The following is a 23,161-nucleotide window of genomic DNA, read 5'->3' on the forward strand; positions in this document are numbered from 1 at the left end:
GAAGCGACTCAAGTACTTGTGCAGTCTTTTGCCACCTCGAAACTAAACTACTGCAATCTGATACTTGCTGGTCTTCCTCTACGGGCCGTCACATCTCCACAACTGCTCCAAAATGCAACAGCATTAAAAGTCTTCAGTCTTCTAAAGTTCACACAGTGTCACTCCATCACTGCATTCCTTTAACTAGCTTCAAGTAGCTGCCCGCATCAAATTTTAAACCCCGATGCTCGAACTGCACCTGAAGAACGTTTGAACCTCAAGCACGGCTAGACTTGAGACACCATGCTTTAGATCTCATGGAAAACATGGATCAAAACTATTCTCTGCCTCTGGAGGACTATCAAACAGACTGGAGACTGATCTATTTGTGGAATATTTAAACAACCATTGACCTATGTTGCACCTATGTTGACTAACTAATGTTATCATTTGTCTGATCACTTGCACTTATCATTGTCTGATATACAGCTTGTGTTTATTTTGCCCTTCTATGTATCAGCACTGATTTCAGCAATATTCTAGTTCAATGGTATTTTGAAGTCTAACCTACTGTACTGCCTGGGATATGTTCTAGGAATAGATGCCAAAGCACTTTTGTAAGTTGCTCTAGATAAGATCGTCTGCTAAATGCTGAAAATGTAAATATAGTGATTCTGCAGGACTACAAGCAGCATACTTAAGTGATTCTACTCTTATATGCTACGGCCTGCTATAGTTTCGACTGCATGGACAAGACGTTCATATCGTATATAGATTTTGAACATGCTTTGTGAAGAACCTTTGTAATTTTTAAATATGTAAATTCTGAGTTTGTACATAAAATTACAGTATTGATTAAAATGTAGTTACTTAGAATCTTGTAAATCAGAACATTCTTGACAAGATGGTTAATATTGTGTGATTAAACTTTCTATATGAATCTATGTTAATCTTTCAAGTCAACATGTTACACATCCTTCTTATTTGTTTTAAATACTACATATATTTAGAGAATCATTTTTTTTCAGTGAGGCGTCTTGTGGATTGGTGGCCCACAAGTACACAAATATCAGATTACTGGCAGCAGTGTGTCCTTTATACAGCAAAGTCAGCATAAGCTTTAGAAAGAGCTGAAGTCAGTAAGTGTCAGTGCAGTTTTTGAAACTGCAATAAAACTGTTATAGAGGAAGCTGAGAACTGTAAGAAAAGTCTATTAAGAGCAGACTGAACTCATGAAATCATGAAATCTATATTATACATTTTTGTTTTCATGTGGAAAATTATGGGGCATGTTAGCGGAGTGAAGTGTGTGTGTGTGTGTGTTTGTTAGAAGTTTATAAAATTTGTGTGGTAATAAACTCGAGGTCACACCTAAACAGTTGATGTACCTCAGAGTTTGGGAGGTCTAATCCTTCACAAGCTTGCAAGAGTAGGATGTCATGACCCGCAGGAGACAGCAGACATGTTTCACTATCGTTTCTTTCCCAACTGACCCAGCCGTTATTCCAACATCCCTCCAGTCTCATAAAGGCTTTCAATGTTAACAGCAACGATAAACAAACAAATAAATACTAAAATGTCTGTATGTTGATGCGTGGGACTGTAGCAGTCAAGCTTTAGTGATAACCCATGTACTCATAGTCTGCTTTGCTTTTTGGACAAATTGGAGTTTTATTTCTCCCCCACAGCTCAAGTGTTGGGGTCTTCTCACTGGAGGGAGGAGATGGCTCCCATCGGGCACAGCCGCCCTGAGGGTCACACGACGCGACTCGCCCCGGCACTTTTCCCGGATTGTTTTCGAGCTTAACCCTAAACCTGCGACCAGCAAGCAACATCAGGCACTGGCATCCTGGCGTTTACGAGGGCTGTGTTACAGAATGCTATAAATCACTTCTGTTCCCAACTCCCTTTTCAAACCGTATCCATTTTTTTGTTTCATTGCCTGACCAGAGACTACCCGCTGGTTGTGAGTGTGATGCACCTTTTCCTCCATCCTGAGATCCCCCTATTTCAGAATGGTGGATGGGGAGCTCCAGGGATATAGTGTAAATACAGAAAACTGATGATCTGAATGAATGCATGAACTGCAAATGAATTTGAATGTTGTATATGACACAGAGGTTAAGAAAGGTTTCCCTCCTCTGTGAAATCATGTCTTATCTTCTAGGTATGGGACTCGCAACAGGTTTCAGCTCTGAACCCTATACCATGAGCTAACAAGGAGCATGTGTGTTTGATTTTTCTAACTGTAGCTATATGTTGTCTTTGGCCAGTGAGAACTGTGAGGAAGTATGACAGTGTTATGATGGGAGATGGCCAATGAGACGCTGTCCTCGAGGGTATGCCCCTCCTCTGGGGATCCCCCTTCCCCCAACTGGTGTGCATTACCATCGTGCAAGTCAGCCAATCGGAAAATATTAGCCCTCGACCACTCTCAACAGGGCTACCGATGTGCCATTGTCAGACATTGGCCTCTCTCGAAGCATCCTAATTTAATTACGGAGGCCGAGTGAAGAAGGTGTTAATGAAAAACACAAATGGGACAGAGCTGGTGTCAAAGGTCACTCGGTAAAGAGAACAGCCACATCCACACAGCCCTCACAAAAACATCCCATAAGCCCACGACTCCTAGTCTTTAGCACTGACGGGCCACGCTGTAGACAAAGTTTGCTGCAGGTGCACTCACTAAATCACTTATGTGCACACTGGTACTGAAGCTGTGTTTTCAATCAGTTTAAAAAAGAAAGAAAAGTAGGATTATGAATGCATGTGTTTATGTGGTTAATACTTCCCTTGACAAGCCCTGCGTTTAGCCGAGATCGGCGCATGGCTCTGTTAAAGCTATCGAAGGGCTCCATTCTCTACACTGTTATGAACACAGCGCTGTCAGTCAGCTCATGGGTACAGACTTAAACAGCTGTGAGACAAATGAAACCAATGACATTGTTTGCTGAAGCTTGAAATTCGATTCAAATCAATTCATTCCCATGCCTTAAATGATTGATGACCCAAAAGTAACAGCAAAAAAAATACAATCTTCCCAGGAAATGACCTCCTGAGTAAACCTGTGTGCTGGCTGAACTGAATGACTGGATTTCCAGAATGGTAGGTCAGCTCCATAACAGTCAACGGTGTAACCAAAACAGAACTCACAGTATTACCAAATCTTAGCAAAGTGTTCTTAGAAACAGACAAAACAAGCATTTCCCTATCAAACAAGTGCTTCCACAAATAACATCAGTGTTGACGGTATTTAACTTCTTCATATGGTCATGTGACATATTCTGAGACATGTCAGTGGGCATCTTGAATGCTGACTCTGTGTGTAGGACTATATGGGAGTTTGACCAGCAGCGTGGTCTTGAAGTGAACGGCAGTTAACCTTCCGTCTGCTAGCTCTCTGTGAGTATAATTAGCCCATGACCTTAGCAGCCAGTCACGGTGAGGGCAACAGGTAGATCAGGTTCTGTAAAACTGAGACCAAATGGACGTTTTGGAACCCATCAGGCCTTCCATATGCTTCCACAATCAGAAGTGCACCAGCGGGGACTTCTGAGAGTGGTGCTAAAGGCAGGCTACTGCAAATCTTAGCTAGACAAGTCATGGAGTTAGTATATCATCCCGCGGCACACATTTCTGAACTGAGAAATAACTGTAAAGAGTCAAGGCAATGTAAGTTCTCAGATTCATAATCTTTAAATTTGTGACAGACATGTATTTATTGATAGAGGAAATGTTAAAAATGTTTAAAATGATAATGAGAATTACCAATTGGAGAATTTACTATTTTCTCTCTATGGAGGACACACAGAGTATGCTTCGACTTTACCTGCCATCCTCCTCGATTCATGGACGACAAACATCAAGACACTGATGTTCTCTGTCCCAGCACCCTGTGAACTTCCACTGGCTTTCCAAACAGCAGAGTCCGTTACTGTCTTCAAATGGCAAGTGAAGTCTCGGCTAAATGAAAATGCTGTAGATCTCTTGGAGAAGTCTTTAAATGTAACCAAATGCACTTTTAAATATTTATTATATTTGTATTTGCATTTGGCCTGTCTTTATTAGTAATATCACATATTTTGTCTTGCATTTTACAGCATTGTATTGGTATTATATCTTTCAATTTAGGTTTCAGCACTGACACTTGTTTCTGGCAGTATCAATATTGTCACGGTACGGCGGCCCCCTACTGGTCGCCCCCGTCTACAGCAGCAGCTTGTCCTGTGGGTGTGGTGTTGTGTTCGTCCCTCAGGTGGGCGGAGCCCGCGATCCGTCTCACCTGAGGGTCGTTTGTTCGTCTATATATGTCTTGTCTTTGTACCAGTTGACCGCTGGTTATTATATCCTTAATTCGGATCAGTTCACGGGTTTTGGTTTGCGCACTTTACATATTAAACCATCCTATTTCCCTGAGACTTGGCGTGATTGCTTCCATTTATTTTCGCTCACCCTACCCGTCACAAATATATTTGAGACTCTAACCTATTTGTGCTAGTTTAGGATTTTTTTTTGTTTAGGTCTAAAGCATTTTTGCAGGTTTATCTGGATGTATCCAGCTATCTGCTTGTGGTTTGGCCTGCCAGGCTAATGTGAGGTGGACCAGACAGGTAACCATACAACATGAATCCAGACACTCCATTCCCTAAAAAACTGAGATTTACAGCAAGCTGAGGCTAAGCAGCTTACACACACTACAGAAAGTCTCACAGAAAGAGACGTACATGCATGGCCTGTTTTTTTTAAGAAGCATGTGTACAATCCTGGGCAGGGGCTGAGGAAAAAACAACCTTGAAAAAAGGCAAAGAATAAACAGAAGTTGAACTCCAAAGTCAACTGTTATATAACCTAACAGCAAAGTTCAGGGAGCTCATATCCAAGAATATAAGACTACAAGATAATCACCAAAGAAAACAGCTGACATCACGGCCACAGGTGGAGGTTAAACAAGACGGAACGGAACCTGTGTCAGCTTCTCTGGACCGGTGAAGCCTGGCAGGTGGGGGGGGGTGCAATCAGGCAGTTCCTGGAGCAAACTGATCAGAAACACAGACTGAAGTGGGGAAGGAGGTGAAGTCTGGACACCGTAAATCGACACACAATTAAAATATCCAATCACAATGCTTCTTTCTCAATGTTTGGCTCAGTGATCAGCTTTGCATGAAATCAACTACGTCCTTCCTCAGCTAAACCCTCCGACACCACGTCTGTAGCCATGGAGGTTGCTCCCGCACCTGACCAGGACCTCCCCTTTCAAGGCCTTGTGCTGTTTGCTTAAAGTCCTGCCATGATGACATCAGGTTTAAACACGAACACAAAAAGAACTGTGCCGTAGCTGAAACAACCAGCAAATATATCTTGCATAGACTGTGAATGTAAATGAAGAATAAATTTAAACCTGACCAAAGCGAGGCTTATATGAACCGGTTTATGGGAGTGCAAGAAAATATTATGCAGCTAAAAGTAAACGGTGTTGGAAAAGAGACCGAAGAGAAAGAGAAACAACGTGGAGGAACGCCTGCGGCGCAGAACGTGGGCGGAGGGAAGCTGGAGAGATGGCGGGCGACCAGGCCTTCTGCCATAATGTGCAACAAATTATCAGCGGCGTGGTGGGGGGCGCTGGGTCGTCGTCTGCATCGCGGTGGTGGTCCGCGCTCCTGCGACTCGTGGCGCATCTGTGATCCACATCGCGGGAGCTACGCCTCGTGTGGCGGGACCACACCGATGCTACGGGATGGGAACGAGTGGGTTCCCCGGGCCGAAACGCGATACGGCACGCTCGTGGCTGCCAACTACGGGGTTTTTCGTGATTCAGCAGCTGAGAGAAGGCGGGTTGCCGTTGCCGGGGTCAACATGGCTCTCTTTCGCATGCGGATCGCCGAGGTGGGCAGTCGGGTGGGAAGTTGCTTCGTGGGTCTGTTTCTGAGGGCGACCGCACTGAGGCACACATCTGTGGAAGGCTCACAGCCTGCAGTGGCTTGTGCAGATGAGGACCAAGAGAAACGAGCTTCCGCACCCAAACACGATCGCATCCCTAAACCACGGGCCGGTAAATATTTCGGCTGGGCTGTGCGTCCTCCAGGAAGAGTGGAGCACTGACTTGTCAGAGAGGAACTTCAAACCGCAATATGTATTAAAAAAAGAACAAGAGAACAGGAAACAGAAGAAACTCAGCTGCAAGGTCTGCTGTGCAAACGCCTCGTCATCTCTGCAGAGCTCTTTCAGTGCACACACACAGCACACAGAAGTTTACAGCGCAGCAGTACTAAGGCCTGAAGAGAACAGTGTCATACAGTTTTCCCAACATGCACCAACATTTAGCATTTATTCATTTTGAGAACAGTCTGACCACTAGACATATTCCCCTCTAAACAGTTTCCACCAAGTCACACAACTGAATCAATCACTTACAACAAATGCATCTGTGCACAACAATAAATTACACATATGATTTACTAAGACAAACAATAACAAGACAAAATAAATAATCACCCAATCCACATAACTGTCTATTACTGAAAGGTGAACAATCCAAGATCCGCCCATTTGGTGAAGAGATTGGCGATAGACATCTTGCACGAGTTAGAACCTTCCTGCTTCATTACTGTGCAATCTTCATTTTTAATACATTTAGCAGGCAGGCACTCCAGTACACTGGAAAAACTGGTCCACGACTTTGACCAGTTAGCATGAGCTAATATATATATTAGCTAATATTTCACACGTTAGGAGGCGAGGGCAGACACAGGACTAAGCGTGTCGTCTGTAGCAGCCTCGCTCCTCTCTGCTTAAATGAACAGTGACATCTTGTGTTCAGACTGGGGAACTGCAGGTCCTCTGCGAGCCTTCACCTTCCTGAAGCACAATGATGGCGCTCCAGAAAAAAAAGGTATGATTTAGACTGGCATCAAAGATTCATAAACAAGCACCAGAGCTGATCTCGTTCAGCTAGTCAACAAAACTCAACGTTTTTATCTCAAAAATAGCAAAAGATTCTACTTTTTATCTCATCAACACCTCCTCTGACAAGGAACGTATAACAGAATAATTCTCTTGCATATGTTTGGTGTTAGGAGAGGTATGCTTAATAAAAAAGCCCCCAGTGTAGATGTATCCATCACGTGAGCTATGATGCTCATTTCTACATGGTAGAGATCTGTGGTAGGCTGCGGTGTCACAGACGCTGGCCGGCCCCCAGCTACCCCCGCATCCTGCAGACACCGCGGGCCGATCCGACACGCAGCGCCAGTGATCCGCAGAGATCATCTTTCATCATGTTTTGCTTTTGGACCCTGTAAACACTCTGGTCTTGGAACGTGATCCTGTAAGCATCGTTAATTATCGGATGACACTCGTCCCTGTGTGGTATCTGTGTGCAGCGTATGGAATGCACAAAGGGGAGTGAGAGAGAGAGAGAGAGAGAGAGAGAGAGAGAGAGAGATAAAGAGAGAGAGAGAGATGGAGAGGTCACTCTCTCACAAATTTTTGAAAGATAATTACAAACATCATTTTAATATCAGTGGTTTCATGCAAACACCCGAACATTTAAACGTATGTAATTTTGCTTGCTCAAAGTCATTGATTGGTTCAAGCTTCCCGTGTTTTTACATTCTAGGTGAACACATCTGCTAACGTGCATTATCCACTACTGCCCAAGGGAAGGGAGCACATTTCTATCAAATATGGAGGTCTGTGTGTCCCACATCAGATCAAAACACATGTAAAGCATGAGGACATGGAAACGCCCTAGCAACAGGACCTCAATATGGCATCAGGTACGTCAACACCAAGGCAAGATCAGAGGGAATGAACTGGGAAGAACCCCGATACATCATCACCAACCCCCCCCCCCCTTTTTTTTTTTGTTAAAGAAAGATAAAGAAGGAGAGATTATTCAAATGAAGATAGAGAGAGAAATCATTCAAATGTCTAGGATTTTTGCTCCATCGCTCCATCACATAATATGTTACAATTTACATTACATTACAAACAACTCCAGACATTTTCATAGCATTTATAAACCTCAACAGTTAAATTAAGCAACTCCCATAATCATGTCACTGGTATACCTAAAATATAATCATGCATGTCATGGGTCAACTAAATTGACACTCTAGTCATCTTGAAAGTGCTTGCAATTAGCATTTATGAGCACTTGATATATACAGATTTAAAATAGCCAGCCACATTAATTCACGTTCTCTTTCTCCCAAACACACACACACACACACACACACACACACACACACAAATTAGAATCAGATAAGTGTGCTTAGTTCATATCGACTCATTGTATACAAAGATAAGCCTTTTGATTTATTATTTACAGATTTTGGCAGGGAATAAGGAGTTGTGGCACATTTCATCACCAACTGATCAGAAACACACTTGCACCTCTGAAGACCAGGGAGCGTGGGAGAAGCAGGAGTGCACCAGACCAAGAATACAGGGGGAAAGTGGCATCCGTTAACGCGGCAAAGCCCGAGTCCGGTCATTTGTCATAATCCCTGACCTCTATCCTAACGGCCATTAGTCATAAAGTCCCAGCCCAAGGGGCCAGATCCGTCAACCCGAATCACAGCGTCCAGGGTTGAGCATGCTCGCCTGCTGCCGTCCTGCCATCGCCGCGCCCACAGCCAAGAGACCCGCGGGGGCGCTAAAAGATGAGCGAGGTCATCTCTCCTGCAGACGTTCGGCAGACCTCCGGGATCCAGCCACACCACGGTGCAGATGGAGAAGCACAAAGAAACATCCCTCCTTGGTTTCACTTCACCAAAGGGAGATGCAGGCGGCTCAGTGCATAAGTGTATACCTCTCTGTCCATTAGCCTCCCTGTCCATTACCGTCCCTGTCCATTAGCCTCCCTGTCCATTAGTCTCCCTGTCCTTACCGATGGGTTTCTTGTCCTTAGGGATCGGTAAAAATAAAAACAAGGTCACAGTGTCATTGATGCGAATCAGCACTGTGACATACTGCTGTTACCAGTGGTCAATGGTCACAATGCACTTAAAAGCTACTTGAGTGGCCAATAGCGCCACCTTTGGTGAACTCCCTGCTCACTAACCGTGAGTGAGCAGTTGAGCATGTGAATGGGATACAATCCAGCTCCAAGAAGTACTTTACACACACACACACACACACACACACACACACACACACACACACACACACACACACACACACACACACACACACACACACACACACGCACGCACACGAACCCAAATAGCATGTAGACCACCTACCATCTCCACCTCCATCTACCTGCAAGTCTCATAACCCCCCAAACCTCCTACATCGAAAACCAGCGTCAGCCCACCTCCACCCCGGCAGGGCAGGGTGAGCAGGACGTCCCGCTGCGAGCCGGGGCGAGGTTTGCTGCGGGAAATGAGAGCTGAGTGCAACTGAGGAGTAACTCAAGTGTCACTAAGGGTCCTGTTAAACTCCATAAATTCCATCGCTTGGACGGCGAGCCCTTTGGCTGGAAAGTGGGTCGGCCCTTCTCGCAAGCCTTGCGCTGAGAGACGAGATCGCTTGCAGGGCACGGCCCGTCGTCGCTCTGTAAGCCGGGCCCACGCGGGTTCCCCCCCCCATTCCCCTTGGCAGCTTTGTGTTGCCCCATCACGTGTTCTCGGTGCGGACCTCATTTGTTTCCATTTGTGCTCTGCGCCGGGCCCTGAATGGTCCCAGTCAATGCGCCCTGCAGGAGGAGAGCAACAGAAGCAGCCACCTTTCCAAAAGGGTGCAACAGGATTCCAAGCACAGCGTGCTACTCTGAAAGCCAGACTCTGTAACCCAACATCCTCCCTGCTGGAAGCGAGGCTTTGTGTTCACGCAGCATACAAGTTCCTCGGGCTGATCTCTGGAAACGAATATTGTGAGCAGACACTGGAAAGTGCCTGGTGCTGATTGGAAAGATTTAGTGGGAAACTCAAGTTGTAGGAAAAAGATCCATTCTCAATTGTCTCTCTATGGCTTGGCTTGTGAGGACTTACTGCAACCAGCATTAACTGTCCCTTACAAGCCCTCTGGAGTTACTCGGTCAAATTTGTTTTTGAGTTTCCCATCGTTGCATCAGATCTCCAAAGGCTGCTCTGCTCTGGTAGGTGCCAAAATCTGTACACTATGCAATATATGGCTGAAAGGTCATGGAGGGACGTAGAAACAACTCATAAATTACGGTATTCCAATAACAAAGTGGCTGCTTCCATATACCACTCTTTCTGTCTTTGTTTTGAAGAACATAAGCTATACTTCTTGTGGTCAAACATATGGCTCTGGGTCTAGCCGGTATACATGTGCCACTCTGCCAGGTCAAACAAGACTGCGTTAACCCATGGGAAACTTCTGAAACAGCAAAAAAGTTGCATGGTGACAAATGAGAGGTACCAACACCCCTTTACGATAATGTTTGAACTAATGTTAATGTTAAAATAATGTTAAAGTCTTACGAACAGCAGTTTAAACAAACCCCACCTGAGCTTTACAGCAGTGTTCCAAACAGAAACTGTTGATATCAAATAACTATGAAGAGAAAAAAAAACTAGTTGTAAGCATTCTCGGGCGCATCAGTGCCCATTATTGGACCAATTGTACGATCTTGCGCACATTAATTTCTTAAGTTTTTATAGCACAACTAAGCATTATTATCAAAGGCCTGAAGACGGGCAAAAAAGAAAAAAAGGCCTTTGAATAAAGCGTAGTTCAGTCTCCAGCTGAGGGCTTCTGCAAAGCATTCCCACTGTATCTCTTGGCACTCGGCGAAACTGACATCTGCAACAAATATGACGGAGGGCGTAAATAATTAAAAATCAATCAGCGAAGGGAGCAGTCCATAATTTGTGCGTGACTCCAAATGGTGAACATGGAGGGGAGGGGGGGGGGGGGGGGGGGGGGGGGGGGGGGGCGTGGCCGTGATGTGCACCAATCAGAAGACATGGACTTGACCCGATCGCGGGAACGTGGGCGTGTCTCTGGGTGGAAGTGTAATGCGATAGCACACAGAAGACACAGAACAAAGGCAGAATCGTAATTGAACAGCAGGCCTTCGTGAAAAGCTGTGGGGCTTGCAAACATGAGATCGCTTACCTCACCTACAAAAGAACCATGAAAGAACCTGATTAGTTTCTGATATTCTGATTACTAACCTTTGGCAGTAACACCTGCATGTAAAGGTTACTGATCCCTTTCTCCATTGTACAGGAATTCTGTTCCAGAAAGTATACATTTCACATCCAGTTACAGCGACTGGACTTTGCTGGGTCTGATCTGGATTTGGGTTCAGAACTGCGATCCAGCGGTGTATTCATGCTTATTTCAATCGTCCTGATTCAGCGAAAATCTCAGTCCAAGCTTGCCAACATGCTTGACTGGATTTCAACACAGAAGACTAGTTACCATGGTTTCTGGTTAACAATGCTGTTTTGCTGATGGTAATAAAACGAACGCGAGGCAAGACTGACTTTTGTGTTTAGCAACAAATTCCAACAGCTGATCCTCATCACTCCATTTATTGCGTCGAGTTTACTTTTCACACCAGATGACCCGATGCGTGTAATTGCTTTACACACCAAATAAATCACAGCCAGCCGTTTCCCCTGTTGTCCGTGTGCTCACCAGTGAAAACAGTGAGCAAATTTAATGTTTAAAGAGTGCCAGAAAGCAGGAAGTCACACAGCGGGCCGATACGTGTTTTTTTTTTCTTTCCACGGCATCACATGTGCAGCCGTCCCCCCCATGCAGGGACTCACCCTGGACGAGGTCTCCTGTGCAGGCTCCTGGCCAGCAGCCGCAATGTTTTTTGGGGACATCATCACACACACACACACACACACACACACACACACGCACACACACACGCACACACACACGCACACACACACACACATTTCCAGCTTGTTCTCTAGGGGCGGCTGCTTCTCTCCAGCTGTGTCCCAACGCGTATTCAGAGCAAACCGAGCATGGAAGCATGGCCGGTCCAACATGCTTCACTGAAAACAGGCCCCGAAGAAGACGCCACTGACATGTTCGGCATCCGAATTACACCATCATTCGTTCCCGCTGCTGATTTAAAAAGTCTTGATATTGATTATAAATCTTTGCTCCTTAGTGTTTGACGGTGTCGATAAACAAGATGAATTTATTCATTGTTTTCTCTAGGATTCAGGGAAAAGCCACCCACCTGCTTACAAAATGCATTAGGCTCAAAGTTTCCCCTTCTGAGTAATTGTCTCTTCATGACATAAGAATGAGGCCAGATGTTGAGGAAGGTCAAAAGCAGCTCCATTTACTTTACTGTAGAGGGACACCAAATGTCCACAGTTGTAACAGGGGAGGTGGGGACTCCAAAGTTAAGCCCTTAAAATACACACACACACACACACACACACACACACACACACACACACACACACACACACACACACACACACACACACACACACACACACACACACACACACACACACACACACACACACACACACACACACACACACACACACACACGGGCTGCCCAGTCCCCAGTTGCATATCCTTCAGTTAACAGCTAAATGGGGTATTTTCACTGTGGTGGCCCCTGAGACATCATACAGCTGGCACAGTCTCGTTCAGGTCGCCAGGCATTCCCAGCCACAGGGGCGGTTACCCACAATGCCCAGCCAGGCCATGACATTGCACTCATGGACAATCAGGCAGAACACCATCACCTAGCAGATGTGGGAAGAGTGCGGGAATGCGCCCCTCCACCTACCGTGGTGATCGTGACATAGCGCCTGACCATCCACCCAGAAAAGCAGATGGAGGCAGAGGACAGCAAAGGTAACGGGAGGGAGGCGGGCAACCGGCCGGCCAGGAGGGCGGTGGGCGGAGTTTCAGAGGCGGGATCGGGACTCGGCCCCAGTGTCCGCTAGTTACCGTGCATTGAAAAAACAATGAGAGTAATAGTTTGGTGCGGGACCTTGCATACCTCAGTTATCTGGGCTTCCTGTGCCCAAATGCAACTTTATCTCCAGGAATAAAGGCTCTTCTGATGCGAATGTCTCCGATACGGAATTCTTCCTCAGCGTTACCTGTATACTATTACCCCTGGCTAAACCAGACAAGCTGTTTGCCATTATCCAAGTGGCAAAGGGCATCTGGCCTCCACCTAGTCTGGCGCTAAGCGACGCAGACATGCAAGCGAGCATGTCTATATGGTGCTCGACTTTGACACACACTACAGCCCTCGTTTGTATGAATATGCACAGCCATGGCTCACGGGGCTTCCAGGTTTCATTTTGAAACTGGCACCCGACTGGTGTACTGAATCACCGGGGTAGTGCATACATTAACGCAGCTGTTGTCCACGCCATTAACGCTGGACCACACCAGGGTTCAAGAACTCGTCTGAGGTCACCCAGGACTCGGTAACTAGCTCCTTCTGAAGCAAACAGATCGCTTCTTATCATCTCGCAGCCTGGGATTAACAAAAGCAAGATTTAGAAAAATAATAGCTATAAGCTGCCGTGGTAGGGTCGACTGAACTCAAAAGACCAAAACAACTGAGAGGAGACCTCTGAAAGAAATCATTGTCTCGTGACGTTACAGCGCCGATCGTATATCTCAAAAGACAGTGGTCATGGCATGGAGATCAGACGCGGATTCTGCGGTGGGCTTTTTCAAAGCATAACTGAAATCGTATATTTGAGTCGGAGCCAAATCCTTTACAATCAGGTCGGGTTTTTACAGACGCTTAAAGAACGCATGCTTTTCCTCTCTGGGGAGTGATCCTGCCCGTTGTAAATGTTTCACAGGCACAACAGGAGGATGTCCGCTTGGCTGTGCAGAGACAGCGTCACTGGCTTCACCCCCGGAGGTGTAGCGCACCATGAAGGGCGTGTCCGGCTTCCGGAGCGCCGGAGATAATATTTTCATCTGATAGCGCTCTTCTTCCAAATATGAGCCTCATGCCCACAGGGTATAGACACGCATTCCAGAATGGCACAGTGAGGAAGAAAGGAACGTCTCTATGCGAATGAAGAGGACTAGTTAAGCCTGCATGACACAGGGAGGGCTTCATGCAAAAAGAAGTTTAATGTTTTTAATGTCGATATCCCCCCCCCATCAATCATCGCATGTCAGCATCGTTCCATACCGAAAGGTCATTAATGTCTGGCTTGACCCATATGGCCAATGAAAATGTTTTCTCTCTCCAGGATTGCTTCCTCCATGTCACTCCATGGTGACAAGCCAACGAACGCACCAGCCGCTAAGCTCCTCTGTCACTCCACAAAGCCAAAACAACAAGCTCATGAATCAAGGCTGGGAATACTGCTGGAGCTGAAAACGAGGTTCAAGGAAACATCTAATTGCTTTGGCACCACCCTAAAACTAATAATTGCACAAGATTTTGCGGGTCTGAGGCAACGTAACTCTACATCAAGTCAAAGGGGCTGCTTCACAATAACCGGACAGGCACATTACTGCCAACGCTAATCGGCTAACCCTTTTCCTACATGTACAGTGTCCATTAAGAACAACAAGGAGCTAGGAGCTTGTTTCTTATTGGACACACTAAGCTGCTGATGCCTAACCGTGTGATAGCATATTCAATCAGGCAGCACAACACTAATTCATGCGAATCAAACTGTGGCGTTGAGCAATAAAGTGTAATGAGAGTCACAGCTGGCACGTGTTCGCTGCAAGTTGGCAACACTGAAGTTCATGACACCTGCGGACCACAGCCAATGCTGCCCGGGACCTGTGGGGACGGGGACGGAGGAGTAACGCTCGTGGTGTGTCCCCACACTCGGGGGGAGACCAGATTACTCGCCTCCTGTGTGTCCTGTGTTTGCAAGGATATCAACATTTGCCATTGTCATTTTTAGTGCCTTCAGATATCAAGAGAGGTCATTATATGTGTCTCGGAGAAAGAGAGAGAGGGAGAGAGAGAAAGAGAGAGATAGATAGAGAAAGAAAGAGGTAGAGGGAGGGAGAGAAAGAAGCATAAATGGGTATTTTTGAGAAGAAAGGGAGGGTCAGCTTCAAATACTTCTGATGAGATGTGATGGAAAGCAGGCCTTTGCGGTGAGAAAAAAAAAAACAAAACAAAACAAAACGGTAAAGAACCCTAATTAGGCAAAGCAAATAAATGCAATTGCAGACTAGCAATCTCCCCTTTGATGGTCAAGGGACCCATAAGGAGCGGGAGAGCTCATTTTTTACACATCCATTCAAAAGCTTGAGGTGTTTGAAGCTCACCACACACTTTATTATGCCATATTTTAAACTTGCCCAATAGCTGAGTCAGACATCAAACAAAAAGCAAACCACTAACGTGCACCACGTAATACAGGCCACAAAGTGCATTTACCACATAAGAGTTCAAGACAACAGCAACGCCTAAAAACGCACACAATAAGTGTCATTTAAAGACCTAGAAAAGTTACTCTCGCCTGTTCCACATCTTTGATTCAACACTCTTAAGGATTTGGATTCTTACTGATGTGTCTAAGGGTGAAAAAACAGAACACGCGATTTGCGGTATGCAGGAGGACAGCTGCATGCTATTATCTCGGAAGGCATGAGGGACGGATTCCTCCAGACGCGCCCGAGATGCGATTCGGAGTAGCAGGCGTGGCGTAGGCTCGGGGGGCACGGCGCATCGCCGTGTGCGACGTGCATCTGTGTTAGGCAAGCGAGAGTGCTTATAAAAAAAAGAGGACAGCACACACCCGGATCACACGCCCGGATCGCACGCCCGGATTGCTCGCCATGCTCCAAAACTGCAAACGTTCCCGCAGGATCTGGGACGAGCCTAGTCCAGCTGAGGCAGGACGCTGAGGGCCAGGTTCAGGATGCAGCAGGGCCAGCAGGGCCGGGTCACGCCACGCCCCGGGTGTGCACCACACCTGCCTCCCACACACGCCGCTCCGCCGTGTCCATAGCAAAGTCTATACCACGGAGTCATCCATAGATCAGCGGCAGCTGTGCACGGCTGTAACACTTGTTGTCAGCGAGAGTTGACACTGATATATATGCCGGCTGATGGGACTATAAAACTCTGCAGACTAAAAATGCAACAGGAGACAGGAGAAGTGAGAAAGTGTGTGTGTGTGTGAGTGTGTGTGTGTGTGAGAGTGTGTGTGTGTGTGTGTGTGTGTGTGTGTGTGTGTGTGTGTGTGTGTTTATGTGTTAAGAGAATATGCTGAAGCAGATTCATTTCAGTAGCATCACAAACTGGCATCGAAACGATGAGTCATGAACAGAGTACGGTGAATCGCTGGATTCAGACGGATACTCACAGAGTCTTCCGATTTCTGGATTCCGAGGCCTTCGCTCAGGGAGTCATCAGGGAGGTCGTCATGGCGACTCAGGGTGAACTCGCGGATGAAAACAGCTTCTCCGTCACTGGCACACACCTGCACCTGAGGAGAGCATTAAACAGAAACCAATCGTTGCGCATCATTTCATTAGGCTGTCGAGTGACATTTCAACCACCGCTCTCATCATCCAGCGATTACGGACGGAGCGCACCGGCTGGGCTGCGTCTCAGAGAAAAGGATGAGAAAAAGACAAAAGCAGCAGGAGATGAGAAAGAGTTGCGAAGACAAGCTCCTTGTGTGCGGGATTCATTACGCCTCGTCAAATATCCACCCGCTGCCTTTTATGGACCATAATAACGCCACGAGCTCTCCATTAAAAGCTCAATCCATCTCTGCTTTCACTCATCACACGTAGCGCGGGAACTGTGTGCTCTTTCTAGCGTTTCACACGTGTACTGGAACGGATTTTCAGGCCATTGCCTTAAAGCGTTTTACGTTATGCGCTCGGTCCCCGCGGTGCCGACTCTCTCATTTGTGTTTATGAAAGAAGTAGCACCCGGAGCTGGGTTGGGAGTGGGGGAGGTGGAGGGGGTGGGGGGGTGGGGGGGGGGACTTGGACGGGGACCATCACCAACAGCCATCTTTCACAAGGATGCACGAGCTCACGGGCCATAGCCTCAGCTGTGCTCCTTGGGCTCATAAACGCCCCGTCACGAGGGGGTCGTCGACAGGCCTTGCAGGGTCCATGCCAATCTGGAGGTGGAGGGGTTGCAGTCTGGGCGTGGGGGGGGGGGGGGTGAAGAAGGCCCTTTGCTGCTGCTAGGCAACGGCTGCAAAATACAGGCTAGACGAGTGTGGGAACGCAACTGTGAATCAACGCAGAAAAAAAAGACACGGCAAATGAAACGCCCAGCGCTCTGCCCCGAACCCCCCCAAATTAGGGACCGATCTGCTCAAGCAAAAACCACCATCCGAGTTTAGCAGCATTTACGTCACTGTAATTGTAATGCTGTTGGTTTTAGGTTACACCTGTGTGTTTACAATAACACCTGTGTGTTTTGTGTTTACAAAAAAAAACAGCAAGGTTTGCTATTCTGGTGATAAAATGCAACCAACATAACTGACTCTGTATATCCCACTTCCCAATCTAGAACTGAATCATTTCCCACTTCCTATTCTAGAACTGAACCATTTCCCACTTCCCATTCTAGAACTGAACCATTTCCCACATCCCATTCTAGAAAGGAATCATTTCCCACATCCCATTCTAGAAAGGAATCATTTCCCACTTCCCATTCTAGAACTGATTCATCTCCCCCATGAGATTCCTTCCATATGCAGCATTAATTTCTTTTACATCTCATGACTTTCCAAGCTGTGCAGTCTGGGCAGAATGAACAATACAATGTTAATGTGACGTATTAACAAGTTGTATTCCATCTGTACACACAGTTGTTACAGTGAGTTAAAAAAATAGCTGGACATTGATCATTAACTGGCAGTTGTGCGATGCCAGAGGCCATGGTAAAACTGCAGCAGGAGTGTAAGACATGGGAATCTTCATCAAGTCATTTTAAGCATTTTTTTTACTGAATACTTCCTAAGCATCAGCACATTTCTCTCTCTCTCACTCACTCACTCACACACATTTTTTGTGTGTAAAATATACGAGATCCTATTCAATCAACATTCAATCATTGTGTAATTTCTGAGCACAGATGTGCTCATAATAAATGGAAATTCCTAACATGTTCTGACTGCACACTGCATTGAGGAATGGGTGAACGGGGTATGTCTCTTTGAACATTATCTGTCCTATCTGTCTACATCAAAGGGGGGCACAGACCAACACGCCGAATATCTGTGAGATAAATATACACGCAACATCAAAAGCTTTTTCATAAGCAACAATCTGCATGCCAGATAATATTTTTCATTCAGTCATTCAGTCAACCAACAGGCATGGGTGTGTTTTGTTTTGGCGAATTACCACATATTCAACAGCACATAACTCCAGCATGTTGAAGTTACAGCCTGCATTAGAACACATTCTTGGCTACACGATCGTGTTCGACAACTTCCAAGTGCTGGTTTACTTTTTATGTCCCGTATAGCTTTCGCCCTCGAGCTTTCGCCCCTCCAACTTCTGGGCATTGTATAGCGAACGCCATTATGTACGCTGAAGCGTATTTAAGGTTGATATCCATGACTTGCAAACCTTGCTTCTGTAAGAGGCAGCTAAGGGAGTGGGACGCAGTGAAACGTCAAGGTGGATCACGGCCCAAGTTGTGGCAACCCTGACGCTTTGCCAACGGGCGGTCGCCCAGAACCGACGAAGATCCTTCTGACATTCAGCTCCTTCGGGGGCCGTTTTCAGCACCTTTCACACCCAACTGACATTCTCAGCTTGGGCGGGCTGTGTATACTGGGTCACCTTCAACTTCGAAATGGTTTCCTGATGGCCACTTGTTCAGCGTCAGACAAAGCAGACCCTGCCGATTCGCACAGTTCTTCAGAGGCACGGCCAGCAGGCCCGTCCATCCTCCGATAAGGAACAGGAATTGGAACGCCACTTTGCCATGGTGACTCCGTGACTGGTCCGTATCGTGCCGCACCCTCTGGTCGCGGGGGCCTTCGTCCGTACGGAGGCGGCTGCGGTGTGGAACCTGGCTGAACCGAAGCTTAATGGCGCATGGAAGCCAAGCCTTCTCTGGGCCGTTTAAGACAAATCCATCAAGTTCCCTTCTTAACGTCTCGCTGCAGAAAACAAGCAGGCGGTTAAAATCAGATGTCATGGGGCTGCTACTCCCACTGGACCCAGACGTTAAGTGCTGGCAGCAACCTCAACTTCTCTCTCCCCTTAAGTCAACAGCGCTCTCCCTGGAAAACCAGGTTCCTCTGCTGGGCTTCCGTTATGGCACGGTTCTGAGCCTCCTGTTAATTAATGTTGCAAGGCGTCATAGTGCACATTACATACTGCTCCAAAGTGCATCACACAGAACAGATCAGGAAAGTCGTAAAGGGTGCTGATGACTTTTGGCAAATGTTAATTAAAGTCTTTGTAGGAGCATCATAAAGAAGCCCGTTCTGTTTTCAAGGATGTTACAGAAGTTTCAGTACACTGACAACAGCTCACATCAGACTCCATTATAAAAAAGGGCCCTAAAGGCTGGACTCAAAGTGAACAGGCAATTACATGATATGAGTGGGTTGTCCTCATTTAGAACGAGGTCCTACCCGCAGAGGGTCGCTGACTTCAGGAAAAGATGAATGTGTGTGAAAGCCAGCGTATAATAGAGAGGGTTGTGTTGGTGGTTGTGGGGTTCCACAAGTGGCACTGAAAGTTTCTCCCCCACCAGGATTTGATTTCAAAGGGCTACCAGAGAAAGAGAAAGAGAGAGAGAGAGAGAGAGAGAGAGAGAGCAAATGAAAATGAAAGAGAGGAAGTGATCCTGAGACATGACAGGCCTTCAGAAGGACATAATCAACAGTAATAACACCAACCCGATATTATAATTGGCCTTTCCTGGGTTAGGGTTAGGGGGGAGGGGGGAGGTGCCAGCTCGTGGGGGAAAACAAGGCCAGGCTACACTGTTTGAGCACGGGCCCTGGGCCTCAGCTGTACACGGGGTCTTCTTTGATGAATGGGGTTCCTCCCAGTGCTGTGTTAACTGCACCCCGCCTTCTCCGCCGCATCCAGCCCGATGAAAGCAAAGAGCAAGAGGCATCTGGGTAATCCGCTCTCAAAGGGCTCAGCGTGGACTTCCTCTTAAGGCACAAGTGGCGAGGGAGCAGCGAGTGACGACCGACGCCGCTTCACTCTCCGTTCTGCCCTGGGTCCCGCTGCACTCCCCGTTTGATTCCAACTCATCGATTTTGTTCTTCTCTCACTCCACAGCTTCTACGTTCTGCTCTCTGCCAGCACCGGGCAAACATCTGTCACGGCCCGTGTGGCACAGCGACACACCGCAGCCCCACACCAGGGATAGGATGACGTCCCACACTCACAAACAGGGTCGCATAGGGCCATGGGTAGCACAGCCAACCCTCAATAGGTACTTGCTGTGAATGGGGGGGAGGGGGGAGGGAATTGGGGGGGTCCAAGGACACCAGCGATTAAAGCTCAGATAAAGGCATATGTCTTCGGCAAATGACAGGATCTTGGCTCGCTCGAGGCAACATTACACCCTGCAGGGTAGAAGCGGTCCTGGTTACAATTTTCAGCTTTTGCACGTTACGCCCGCAGGAGAAGCTACGGTGTCGAGAAAAAACCGAGGGACCTTCCGCTCATCGGGGCCTCCGATTCCTGACACCATGTTTGGTTATTTAGCATTTCTGCTCTTACCGCATGACAGGATGCACCTACGCTCCTCATGCAAGACTCCGTCTGGCCCGATGGGGAACAAATGACAGAGTGAGACACCTCATTTGCAGAGAGAGGAAAGGGACGCCTGGCACACAGTCGTGGACAAAACGATCCAGCCAAATGAGGGTTCTGTTGATCTCTTTAATCCCCCATCACCCACTGCTATTTCAAAAGGCTCTTAAAAGAAGGAATCCGTCTCCCTCTCCAGACTAGACGTCTCTGTTAGGAAGCATCCATCTTTTCCTTCCTGCAACTTTTTCGGAGCCGAGACATCCCTACCTTACGGCCAAGTCACGGAGAGAGAAACCTGCACGGGTCGGGAAGGGCTCCTCTGCACCGTGCCGGTCTGCCTGAAGACGAAGCCACCTCATCTGGATGTGGAGTTGGGGATCGGAGGGTGGGGTTGGTGTGGTGGTGCTTGGATGGCACACAAGCTCACCACAGCTCGTCCATCTCCTGCTGTTTACTGGTGAACGTTCCCAAGAAGCTTCTGCGCTATTAACCGTGCCTGCAACGCAAACCATCAACAGTGCGCCTGTCTCCTTGCAGCTCGTAATGCTGGCACTTGTAGTGTTTGATTTAGACATTAAAATCACCAGCACTTTGCCTGATGCCGGCTTATACTCTATCCCTCCTGTTTCGGTTGGCATTAACTTGATCCCATTTACATCCGCACATTATTTAAATGTAAATTGAATTATGAGAAATATGGGAAATACTGGAATTGCTATTCCATTTTGAGTATAAAGAAATTAACAAATCAATATTTTTGCAGCCATGAATTCTAGTAATTAATTTAATTAATTTAGCACTATTCACAACAAAACTCTCATTCAAAGTTAAAGTCCCACATACTTTTCCCATTCATTATCGACTATAGTGCAAAGTCTGCACTGTAAACTCTCAACATGTTGGATTGGGAATGGACTTAAGAATCATGAGGCTAAAAATAAAAAATGATTCATGTGACTAAACAACTGCCATGAAGTTCTTTTTGCACATGAGATTTAGATTAAAATATGACAACTTGTGAATTTTAACCTCTTGTTAAAATGTTGCTGTTTCATTCGCATTGTTTTCTGCATGTCCTGCATCAGGAGAGTAGGAAAACTGCTGGCATAAAAATTGCTATAAATAGAAACATGGTGTGTAAATAGTACAAGTGACCTCTTTCGTCATCACTCTTTTAATTAATCCCAGTTATTTGAACACTGTAATTTGTTGAGCTGAAATTCCAGATCTTCAAGGAAGCTGGCAACAGATTTGTTTAAGGGACGGACCGTAACCTCACTATTGTTATGACGTAAGAGAGCAGAGATGTTGTCAGAGCTGAGGATTTCACTGAACAGTAGCACTCCATGACATGAGAGTTAAAGCAAGAACATGGATAGCATGAGGACTTCACCAAACCTGGGGGTGAAGAAGGACCATGAAGACCATGAAGACCATGCAGCAGAACCAGAGGAACATCTAGATGGCCAGGAATACCGAACACAGCAAAAGAAAATAATGATTTGTTCAAACAAACAGGTTCAGAGAAAGGCTTCGAAAGAACTGCATGAAATTTTTTGACCAAGCAAAACCCTGAAATGAACAACTGGGTAATAAATTCATTTATGCAACATTATTGACAGCTTATTTAAGATTCAACTGTAATGTTCAAAAGGACTGGAACATTTTATGTTGTTCAAAATTTATTAAAAGCACAGGTTTATATTTGAGAGTCTGTCTAGAATTTGACAGTATTAATAATACCAGATAAATGTTCTGTTAGAAAAATATGTGGGAATGATCACCCACAGTTTTGTCAGTGTACACCTCATAGAGGTGATTGTTTAATGAAATTCAAACCTACATTCCAGAAGAAAATCTCTATTAGTGAACCTGTATTAACATTTGTGGATAGCTGGTTGGAACTGCTCATAAATGTCTGTTTTGTTCTATTGCACCTTTCAGGAATGACATGTAATTGGAATTTTCTTTCTACCCCTGCATCACAAGCCCAACTGACCAATCAACTTTAAAATAAGTTTGGGCAACACCTGAAGAGACCCCATGGTCTACCCTGTAGCCATTTTCACTATGGCTTCACAACAGAGTCAAGAAGTGATCCAAAAACATCCTGGTTGCATGAGGGGACATATTGCATATTCCATCAATATGGATACAATATGGATTATATTTTATAAAAAGGCCAAAGAAGACTGAGTGTCATTACAATAAAAGGCTGAAACCATATTGATACCTTCAGAGAACACTGGACAGCAGTAGATGTCTGTGAAGATAACACTGGATTTGACCTGTGTGGAACGTTCAGTGGATGGTACAGAAGCATGCAAGAAGAACTGGTGGTGCTTGTTTGCTTGTATTTAATATTGGAATGCAGCAGTGACTTTCTGAACCAAAGGAGTGCAATCAAAGAATGACCTTTTTCACAGCCCATCCTTCACAGCGTTCCTGACATTAAATCAGGCTCAACAACTCTGACGCAAAATAAAAACGTAACCATTCT

The 23,161-nt window shown here is 46.2% G+C and overlaps 1 protein-coding gene and 1 long non-coding RNA gene across 5 annotated transcripts in view; one reads left to right on the forward strand and one right to left on the reverse strand.

The window, feature by feature from the left end:
• The window catches only part of LOC143474446 (ADAMTS-like protein 1), an 88,816-nt gene that overhangs the window by 42,585 nt on the left and 23,070 nt on the right, over positions 1–23,161 (reverse strand). For all 3 annotated transcript variants that reach the window (XR_013120779.1, XM_076971898.1, XM_076971900.1), the window contains exon 2: positions 16,263–16,385. Coding sequence is in view for 2 of the 3 variants with exons in the window: in XM_076971898.1 (XP_076828013.1) it covers positions 16,263–16,385 (123 nt within the window). In the remaining variant the exon portion in view is untranslated. The remainder of the gene's footprint in view (positions 1–16,262; positions 16,386–23,161) is intronic.
• On the forward strand, positions 3,327–4,395 carry LOC143475702 (uncharacterized). Of its 2 annotated transcripts, none has more exons than XR_013121091.1 (2): positions 3,327–3,651; positions 3,782–4,395. It is a non-coding gene; the product is annotated as an uncharacterized LOC143475702 (long non-coding RNA). The 2 variants fall into 2 exon arrangements; XR_013121090.1 differs by having other exon boundaries at positions 3,791–4,395.

This window comes from Brachyhypopomus gauderio, chromosome 14, assembly GCF_052324685.1.
Source record: "Brachyhypopomus gauderio isolate BG-103 chromosome 14, BGAUD_0.2, whole genome shotgun sequence".
NCBI classification, from domain to species: Eukaryota; Metazoa; Chordata; class Actinopteri; order Gymnotiformes; family Hypopomidae; genus Brachyhypopomus; species Brachyhypopomus gauderio.